Source organism: Sitodiplosis mosellana, unplaced genomic scaffold, assembly GCF_009176505.1.
Source record: "Sitodiplosis mosellana isolate CC-2019 unplaced genomic scaffold, AAFC_SMos_1.0 Smas_scaffold_4932, whole genome shotgun sequence".
Lineage (NCBI taxonomy): Eukaryota > Metazoa > Arthropoda > Insecta > Diptera > Cecidomyiidae > Sitodiplosis > Sitodiplosis mosellana.
The window spans coordinates 22,807-33,842 of record NW_022600174.1 but is presented as its reverse complement, the minus strand read 5'-3'; the positions used below and the strand labels follow the sequence as shown (position 1 = coordinate 33,842).

The 11,036-nt window shown below is 36.2% G+C and overlaps 1 protein-coding gene across 1 annotated transcript; it reads right to left on the bottom strand.

Annotated features, from left to right (window-relative positions):
- Positions 1-5,108: 5,108 nt before the first annotated feature.
- Positions 5,109-9,198, bottom strand: LOC129572427 (fibrous sheath CABYR-binding protein-like). The gene is made up of 2 exons (XM_055452395.1): positions 8,648-9,198; positions 5,109-5,646 (listed from the first exon to the last, which is right to left on the bottom strand). Exons 1-2 carry the CDS (start codon positions 9,196-9,198, stop codon positions 5,109-5,111), a joined length of 1,089 nt encoding a protein of 362 aa, XP_055308370.1.
- Positions 9,199-11,036: the final 1,838 nt, after the last annotated feature.

Below are 11,036 nucleotides of genomic sequence, written 5' to 3'. Positions count from 1 at the left end.
TAGTTAAGAAAAAATTTCGGATTGCATACATTACCGTTATTTTTTGACAGGTGTGAATTTTTCAATTTTTTCAATATCTAAGCCTATAAATTCTCAGCCGTTGCAAATAAAGCATTGATCACTGAAGCAAAGTCTTAGAACTTCAGCAGAGCTATGCATCGCACTGTACTAAAATGTACTAATTTGTACTAAATTGTACTAAATTTGGAAAAATGGTCCTAGTGCATTTCTAGCGATTCCTAACAATTCTAGGAGGCAGCACATCGTATTAAATGGTACTAAACTGTGCTAAAATGTACTAAAAATGTAAATGTTCACAACTGAACCAATTCCGTTGGTAATAATATCAAAAAATTGTACGGTCGGCAAAGGTGGCAGCTGCACAGGAACGAAGGAGCGCGCGCGTGCGAGTTTCATCTGAAAAAAGCGACCTTCAGGTTCTATGTTTATGGTATAGTTGTGACCAAAATGGAACTTTACACCTGTTTCAGAACAAAACACAAGAATCAATTTTCAATAAAGATTATGTTGTAACTATGAAAAGTCCAACTACCGGAAGATGTGAAGTTTCAGGCGATGTTAGATATGTATTACCATTCGATTATTCACAATTAAAATCAAACCTCATCGAGTTATCATCCCAATCTTCATATTGAATTTCAAAAACGTGTCTTTAATCAAATCAAATGAATAATAATAAATCAATCTATATAAAGACTTTGCCATTGAAGTGACTATAGTTAAAATGAAATATAAATAAAAACAAAATTGCACATTCGAATTGTTTTTTTTCTCTAGTTTTTTCTTCCAAGAGAAATTCATAGAAAAATTTGATAAAATTATTATATATTTAACATAATTCAATATGAACACAAATAAATTTAATGTTTACATGCCACGTACTTTTGGGTAACGAGCCGTATTTAACGCTATACATTTGCCTGTATCTGATTACCCTAGTGATTACCTGTCTTGATAGTGTTTAGCTAGGTGTTTAGGTCTATGTTTAAGTGCCGCGTACTTATGCATACCATATTTTGGCGGTCAAGTTTGCATTCAAAGTTTTACTTGTCTTGAAAATGAATGCAATCTTTTCTTACTTATGCTTTGGATGAAAAGTTAAAAATGGGTTGAAAAAATCTCAGAAAAAAGTCAAATTCAATTTCAGGCGGAATTTCTTTCTTTTTTTTTGCTTCGTTCGATATTTCTAGCGATATTTTTGTTTGTACGTTTTTCGATATTTTTATTTATACGTATAGTATAGAGCTAGGTATAGAGTATTGTGCACGTAATTTACGCATAATTAAGATTAGTTTAAATTCTTGTCATTATATGCTAGTATATATGTGATCAAATGAAAAATTTTCTTAAAAAATATAGTAAAGATTCTGGGAAAATACCAGTCAAGTATGAAGAAAAACAAACTTTAATGTGATTGGGTGAGATCTAGACGACAGTCATCTGCGGTGTCTAGATAAACGAACCGTCAGTTGATTATTTACAACTTCGAAATGCATTCGAGGCTGACCGCGAATATTTTGCCATGGTAGAGGTATCTGTACGATAAACTCCTGTCGGCTGGACCCTTCTTGACATTTTGATCACGATTCCAATGGTTCTCTGCTTGGTTTTGCCTAAGGTTTTGATGCGTTGGTGGAGTTGGCTGGGGCGGTGGCAAAGAAACACCTCGAGCGAGAAAGCTCTATTTTGAAACTGATAACACCAATAAAGTTAATGACGCCACTTTTTGTGTTGAAATATGTCATGTTTAGGGCTAATTAAAATATTTACGCAAAAGGTCCAAAATATTTATTTAATATTTAAGAAAAAACTGCAAAAATATTTATGATAAATATTTAATTATCGTCAAAAAGCATGAAATGTTTACAAAGAATTTTTTTTTATCTCATAGAAGAATAAGGTAACGAGAGAAATGAAATAAACAGTTGTTTTGTTCGGTTTCATATACATATGGTCACGGTCACGGCGCACGGTAACGTTACTGACGTTTTTCTCATGCTCATAACTCCGCTATCATTGTGTTCTATATAACACTGATTCCATTTGTGCTTCTTAATGCTACGCAGTTTTGTTTGGATAAAATTTAAGGTCTTCTTCTACACCTAAAACGCCGAACACAAAATTTGCGACAAATCGCTGTTCACAATCCGTGCATTCGTCCAAAGAAACCCAAATGAAATTGTCGGCTGCGCGTTCTTTCATATTCGCGACACATTCATCGTACAAAATCGGAAGACACTTCTGACGAAGAACTGATTCGGATGGTGCTGCATACTTGGTATGTTTTTCCAAAAAATCTTTCATGCTTGGATGCGAAATTTTGTGCAGAGGAATATTCGCTTTCAGGAAACACCTGGCCAAGTCCATTGTGAAGTCGTTCGTGTTTCGACTTTTATCGGTTGTTGTTTGAAGTGTTGTGAGAATCTCACAACATATATATATATTTTAATCAGCCCTACTCATCTAGTATTGGTGATAGCATGTTGATGTCTTGAGCAAAGTTGTAGTCAAAGGTCCAATAAATAAGTTTTGTGAACAAACTTTACCAAAAAATTACGTTTGGTGGGTGCAAGTGGGCTACATGTCCGAAAAAGGTAGATTTTTCCAGTTTTTCGACCATAACTTACGAGGAATCCATTTTTTTTACTCACTTTCTTCGTCAAAATCACAGCCAGAGAAAAATTAAACAACTCTCCAGAACACATTAACTCAAAAAAACCACATTCAGTCCACTTTATTGGCTGAAAATCAAATCTGGCTACCAAACAAAATTTTTGAGCATTTTTTGAATTCTCATAACTCCTCAACTGATCGAAATAGAGCAATGGTGTCTGAAGCAACTTTGTAGTGCTGCTCAAGAGCTTAGCAGGCCAATTTCTAAAAGTACTAAAGTCTTGGCCCTTTGACTTGTTTTTAAAATTGTTGCACAGTTTTACTTACGCTTAGGTTTATTTCTCAGATCTTTTACGTCAACAATTTCAGATAACGGACTTGGCAAGTGGGTCATGTCGTGTGCAATTATCTACGTAACGGATGTGGAGATTGAGTCAATTTGCTTCACAGCATTTTCATGGTTTAACAGCGATGTTATTTCCTGTGGATCTTCAGTGTTGACTTCGATAAATGCATCATCATCAATATCATTTTCAATTAGCTGCTTCCCAAAATTGCAGATGCATATTTACATCATTTTGATTGTCAGCATCGGCTGAAACAACGTCCAATTGAGAATTCGCCCAATCGTCAATGTTTGCGTTATATTCGGCAGGCACCTCGTGCACTTTTGTATTATTTTAGTTAGTAAATTGGTCATTCGAACGCCTTGAATTGAGTCGGAAAATTTTTGGTTACGTTTCAAATACATGAAGTTTTCAACGTCCATCATTTTGAAATCATTTGGAAACATCACATATTGATACAGATTCCGCCCATTACAACGTATATGAATCAATTCAGCTTTAAGTCCAGAATCAGTAATGAAAAATGAGAGTGTGCCTAATAAAAATTTAATATTTATTTAATTTTACGTTTTGATAAATTCAGAATTAATTTATTTAACTTACCAATGATTCATTGTGAGTGGTCATGAGTGGTTCCAAACTTTTGCACGGTAGTTTATGCAATTATCAAAGTGAAGAATGTTGCTGCAAGTACATGAAAAAATAGGCAGTGCATTCCGAAAATATTGAACTAAGCACTACCGTGCAAAAGTTTGGAACCACTAGGTATTTTTCACACAAATTGACCATTTTTGGTGGACTCATTAACATATTTCGAAACACCTGCACTCTTGATATTTTGTGCATAGTTTCTACAACGTTTCAATAGTAAATCACAGAGGTTTCATCAAAAAATATTCACGTATTTAAAAAATATATCAATTTGAATTTGATCTGTTTTAATCTTCATACAAATTTGATCATTTTTCACACAGTACAAATTCAAATTGCTATATTTTTGAAATTCATGAATATTTTTTGATGAAACCTCTGTAATTGACTATTGAAACGTTGTAGAAACTATGCACAAAATATCAAGAGTGCAGGTGCTTCGAAATATGTTAATGAGTCCACCAAAAGTGGTCAATTTGTATGAAAAATACCTTGTCTAAATTAGACATAAGTATATTGTTACCAGACTAACTCAACCAAACGTGTTTTATTTACTTGCTCTACCACTTGATTGCAGCCGTTAACAACCTAGTGGATCCAAACTTTTGCACGGTAGTGTACGTGAAGACACAAAATTGTTTCATCAAAATGAAAACACAGAACTGTTTGGCAATCATTTAACTCCTCTTCAAAATGAATGCTGTCGATCGATTTATAAGCAGTGAATCTGATCCTGCTCATTGTAGAAAAATTGCACCAATTAACTACCGCTTCGCTGCATTTGGAAATTAAATAGATTGGTTCATTTTTCCTCAACTCCTGATCCGTAACGACGTATTTCACTTTTGAATATGCAGCAACTGTATTGTCTGGAAAATTTATTTGTCGACCAATCTGAACAACTGATACAACTGCCGTATTATTTGTTGTTGCTACCATCGAGTCATTTGCACCAACTGACTGTGAAGATGTCATTGTGCGTTGCTGACTGTGAAGTTGTCATTGTGCGTTGCGTAACTGTGGTCACACTGGCAGTAGTTTTCACAACCGAAGTCACCTTTTTCGTTAATGACACAGTACGCTTTTGAACAGTAGTCTGACCAACATCGACAAAAAACGAAAAAAATACCAGAACGTTGTAAAAATATAGATGAAGTGACAAGAATCTGATAAAAACCCAGAACGTTGTACAAATGTAGGTAAAGTGACAACGATCTGGTAAAAAAACATTAGATTTTAGTTCAACTCACCTTGTTCCTGTATAAAATGACTACCGTGTGATGTACTGGGTTGCGATTGCGATCGATTCTCTTTTGGAGTAGTTTGATTTGACTCCATAGATAATAGCAATCGTCTTGATCTCTCATTCCATTTGTTGCTTCGGACGTATGGTGATTTCGGAGTTAACAACGCTCTGTCGGATCTCACAGATGTTGGTGTCGTAGTAGTGCTGAAAGCACGCGATAATCTACGTGATTATGATGTTGGCGTTGCCAAAGACACTTCACTTAAACTCGGTGTTAACTGAGTATGGGGTGTTTGTTGTGTAGATGGTGATTTTTCAATGCACAGAATTCTGCTGAAAATTTCATCCAGCTTCGCTAAAATGACATGATCGTTGCTTTCAGATTGTGTTGTACGCCTATCGCATGGGCTGATTTCCTCAACTGACTCACTATCTGATTCATGTGGTGGTGTTTGCGCATCGCTTATTTCAATCGTAGATGTGCGTTCATGACTGGATTCACTCAGCGGCGATTGCGAACCAATTGCGTCAAATGATGATGTGAGATCGTTATCTCTAATGGAAACCATTTCGTCAGAGCTCGAACTAGAGCCATCGGAATCAATCAAATTAACCGTGTCAGGATTCTGCTCATGGCTATCGGCCGTGTCATCTGAATCAATATGGCTTGAAACTCGGTCAAAAAATGCGTCACGATCAGATGCACTTTTGCGTTTGCCATATCGTTCCGGCTGAGTGTTCGCCGTGACCTTTTTGCGATATTTCCTCCTAAAATTGACTTATTTCGAGAGTTTTGCATCACAATTTTTCGATTCTTATGCCCGTTGTAAGTGGTTCGGATTTAATTAAATCCAAAGATTTAATTTTCAACTTTGCGAAAACGGCCAAAAAATGAAAACTGATTGGATAGGACGTAAAATTTGGGCGAAAACAAGAAAAACTGGCCTTTTGAGTACACCCGATAAGCCTTGAAATCACGATTTTCTCGAATTTCGTTAAATCCTAAAGATTTAACTTTCAAGTGCGGGATTTAAGCATTTTTCACGCAAAACCATGTTGCAAATAAGTCAAAAATTGTTGGAAATGACCGAAAAATTCTAAATCAGCAAAAAACCTAACCACTTTGTACGTTTTTTGAGTCCAAATATGCAAAAATATCATTTTTCGTATATTCTCAACATTTAATTTTCAAATGCGGGATTTAAGAATTTTTCACGTTAAACAGTGAGTCAAATAAGGCAAAAGTTGTGGGAAATGGTCCGAAAAATCTAAATCAGTAATGAAAATTAAGCACTTTTGACCATTTTTGGGTTCAAATAGGCAAGAATATCAGTTTACGGAAACCCTCAGTATTTCACTTTCACATAATGGTGAATTTTTTTGGGAAATCTCGTTTTTTGACAGTCTGCCCATCCAAAACCCCTAGCCAGCTTCAAATCAAGCGCCGAAAGCCATATCTGTGGTTTGCGTATGGGGATTTCAGGTCAGCACAAGATTTAGATAGGTAAATGAGTTTTTTATGAAACCATGAAAGTAAAATCTCAATAGAAATCCCATTTGTGATATTCCAAACGTCATGAAACTTTCTGGATCTTATTTTTTTACCAAAAAACTCAAGCCCTGAAATTTCGAAGGCAATCGAAAGCGATTTACGGGTACCTCCCATACAAATTTTCTTATTTTCTTCATAAAATTGGGAAAACTGGCCAAATTTGTATGGGAGGTACCCGTAAATCGCTTTCGATTGCCTTCGAAATTTCAGGGCTTGAGTTTTTTGGTAAAAAAATAAGATCCAGAAAGTTTCATGACGTTTGGAATATCACAAATGGGATTTCTATTGAGATTTTACTTTCATGGTTTCATAAAAAACTCATTTACCTATCTAAATCTTGTGCTGACCTGAAATCCCCATACGCAAACCACAGATATGGCTTTCGGCGCTTGATTTGAAGCTGGCTAGGGGTTTTGGATGGGCAGACTGTCAAAAAACGAGATTTCCCAAAAAAATTCACCATTATGTGAAAGTGAAATACTGAGGGTTTCCGTAAACTGATATTCTTGCCTATTTGAACCCAAAAATGGTCAAAAGTGCTTAATTTTCATTACTGATTTAGATTTTTCGGACCATTTCCCACAACTTTTGCCTTATTTGACTCACTGTTTAACGTGAAAAATTCTTAAATCCCGCATTTGAAAATTAAATGTTGAGAATATACGAAAAATGATATTTTTGCATATTTGGACTCAAAAAACGTACAAAGTGGTTGGGTTTTTTGCTGATTTAGAATTTTTCGGTCATTTCCAACAATTTTTGACTTATTTGCAACATGGTTTTGCGTGAAAAATGCTTAAATCCCGCACTTGAAAGTTAAATCTTTAGGATTTAACGAAATTCGGGAAAATCGTGATTTCAAGGCCCCATAAGGCTTATCGGGTGTACTCAAAAGGCCAGTTTTTCTTGTTTTCGCCCAAATTTTACGTCCTATCCAATCAGTTTTCATTTTTTGGCCGTTTTCGCAAAGTTGAAAATTAAATCTTTGGATTTAATTAAATCCGAACCACTTACAACGGGCATTACTCATTTTTATATTTGTACACGATGAACCGAAAAAACTGTTTTAATCGACAGGTTTTACCGTTGCTGTATTCCTCAGAGGTTCACTAAGTTTACGAAGGCTTGATTGATTTACAACAAAGAAATTAATTTACTATTCCATTTAATCAATTCACGGCGGTTCTGAGATGGATTGGCTAAACAATAATACTAATTTTTGGTTGATTTTCTCGACGTAGCGTATGCTGTTGTAGGGCCAATGATTCAACCCAATCGGTGTAAAGCGTCGAATTGGGTCGTCATGCCAATAACACTTGTTTCTGCAGATTCAATGCGAATCGGCGGCGTTGCGAAGAGATTGAGCACTTCGGTGGCTTAGGACTATCAAACCTGCGACGATTCAATAGCGGCTGACAACATGAAACGGCATCGACGGTGAATGGCCTCGGTCAAGTCGTTCGGTTCGACTCTAGGTAGTCGGTCCTTCGATTCGGCAGTGCTGTCGTATGTGGTGTTACACGTGTGTGTTCATATGTGCGTTAACCGTGTGTGCCCATATGATTTACCCCTGTGTGCTCGGCGCTGAAGAACAGTTTCCGTGAGTCTGAGTTTATGTTCAATACATTATCTCTACTTACATTTAAGTTCGCCACTCTCTTCGTCACAAATCTCGTTTGGATTTCTCGGACACTCGGACATTTCGGCAGAAAATTCTGTACACAGTTTTATTCATTTCTTGGCGTGGACTAAAATGATTTTCATGCATTAAAATTATTATCAGTTCACCACCCTCCCCTCAGACTGAATTTATGGACTAAATTCATACTCCCTACTCTACTTGGCGACAGTCTCATCGTTGCGGCAGCTATCCTACTCTTACTACTTCATCCAATCTGAATCCGAATTCAACAAAAATTCAACAAATTAAGACAATTGGCTTTGGCACTATTCCCTTCTTTAAGGCCGGCAGAGAGGTTTACAATGCGTGCGAGGCACCTAGGCGTTGATCCAACGGTTGCCTTGGCATTCGGATGGCGGTGACGCATACCGTTTGACTTGTAAAAAATTGGAATCATTCCATACTCCCTCTCGGCTGTTTCAAAAAAATGAAAGACGACAAATGTTCGAAAAAATATTATATTATATTATGAAAATGGTTTATTGATTGAGTGTGTCACAGTTTGCAATGGTAGTCAGTCGCTTTCATCCCAATACTTCGCCTTCCAGCTCAACCAATCCACTGGTGCATCCTGTACCGTTCCGGTGTCACTGCGCTCGTCGTAATCCTCGGAGCTGCTGTGCTTCAAAACATTGCAGCGGTGATGACACGACGTACTTTCTTCGGCAACTTCTTTGCTCGTCGAAGGTTCTTGGGCGTCGGACTTTTCGTTCGGTTCGACGGTCTTTTCATCGGTCGGTTGGATCGGCGGAGAATTTTCGTTCGGTGGTGCTTCTGCAATCGCTTCGTTGATAGCTTCTTGGGCGTCGGTTTTTTCGTTCGGTTCGACGGTCTTTTCATCGATCGGTTGGATCGGCGGAGAATTTTCTTTCGGTGGTGCTTTCGCGGTCGCTTCGTTGATAGCTTCCACGGCAAAATTTGCGTTCAACGTGAACCCAACAATCACGGCGACATTGCTCAATTGGTGGTGGGGGTCGGCAAAAATTCCATTATTAATGCGGATGTCCACCTTCTTCATTTTGATCCACCGTTCTGGTGTAATCGTGACGATCGTGTGGATCACCCCGTCCGTCGATCGATCCTCCATGTGGCCCCCGACAGCTATCTAATGTTGTCCGCAGAGCCGTAGCAACACTGTTTTGCGTGGGGGGGGGCAATTTTTTTTCTAAATATAATTTAATATTTTACACTAATCCAATAATTATAATTGTTTCATATTATCGACCATTCCATAGGAAATCAATCAAAATTCACAAGGGTTTTCAGAATCGCTTTAAATTTTGCATGGAAGTTGGGTTTGGCCAAAAACTCAAAACGCCGAAATTTTTTCCCGATATCTGCCCCTGTGTGCTCTGTGGTGGTGGTCGAAATAAAAATCTCAATGAGATCATCCGTGGATGAAATTTTCACACAAGTTAGGGTTTGACAAGCCCTTTCCAGCGCACATTCAAGGTACCCCCAAAAATCCATCGGCACTGATTTTTGGGTTACTGAACATTCAGAGTAAAAATAAGAAATGTAGTACACCAAAAAGTTTCAAATTTTATTTCTTTTTTGGATTCGTCACCTAAAATTGTTCGATTTTAGCCAAATTCTATTTTATCCTAGGGGGGAAAATCATTTTTTTCATCTTTTATATCCGCACGCATCAAGTAATAACATAGAAATTCAATGGTATGCATGTAAATCCGAAATATCCATGTATATTCAACAATATTCATCGTGAACGACAAATGAATATTACTGAATATACATAGATATGTCAAATTTACGTGTATACGAATGAAAAATAAAATTAATAGTGAATCAATCCTTCAACCGTAAATTTGATTGATTTTGGTAGATAACGGTGAATATTGGAACATTTTTTGTCATTACAGTCTAATGAATATTATTAAATATACATATATATTTGAGATTGACGTGCATACCAGTAAATTTGTGCAGATTGTATCGTCAAAAAATGTTCCAATATTCATCGTTATTCACCAAAAACCTTCAAAAGTGGTTCAAATTTTCGGTTGAAGGTTTGATTCACTATTATTTTTATTTTTTCAGAGTTATTTGCGTTCTGCAAAATCGCGTGAAGCCCCTAGATTTTATCACATTGTGAAAAAAAATTCAATTCTTTCGATTTTTCGACCATCCTGTCAAACTTTTTGGTTTCAATCGAAGGATTCTTTCATATTTGAGCGAAATATATAAAAATACATTCACTTTTCCATCACTTTAGCTTTAAATGAACGCTTATTGTAAAAATCGTCACTTTAGATAAAATTTTAAATGAAAAGTGACGAGAAAATAGATGTATTCCTACTTGCTTCTTATCACTTGTTTGTTTCTCGTCACTTAGGTTTCTTAACAGCCATTTTTGTGGGAAATCTTTTGAAAAATGGTCATTTTCTAGGGGAGGTTTCTTAAATACGCGTAATTTGATGCTTTTATGTTAGAAAACTCCTACTATTTTTCAAAAATAATCGAGTCTGGGCACAAAAAAACACTCGGCTTTTTTATTCAAAAATTCACCTAAAATGATGATTTGTACAAAAAAGCTCTAATTTTAATATAAATTGATAAAGAAATGAGCATATTTTTGTTCATTTCGCTAAAATATGAAATAATTCTACGATTAAAACCAATAAAAGCATGTTTGAAGTCGAAAATGTCATTTTCTTCATACAATATTGCGATTTGAAAACATCACCCGGAGCAAGACCATATTTCGACATTTTAAACCAATCAGACGTACTGCCTGATTATTTGGACAAGAACACAATTCTTTTAAGATTCAATGCATTGGAAAATCGTGAAGTACAATTATTCTCTTAAAAAATGATAAAATGTTATTCGAAGTTTTTTGTCAAATCGCGAGCAGTTTTGAGTGATTGAAAAACAAAATAAATGAACTGTGAATGCAGTAAAAAC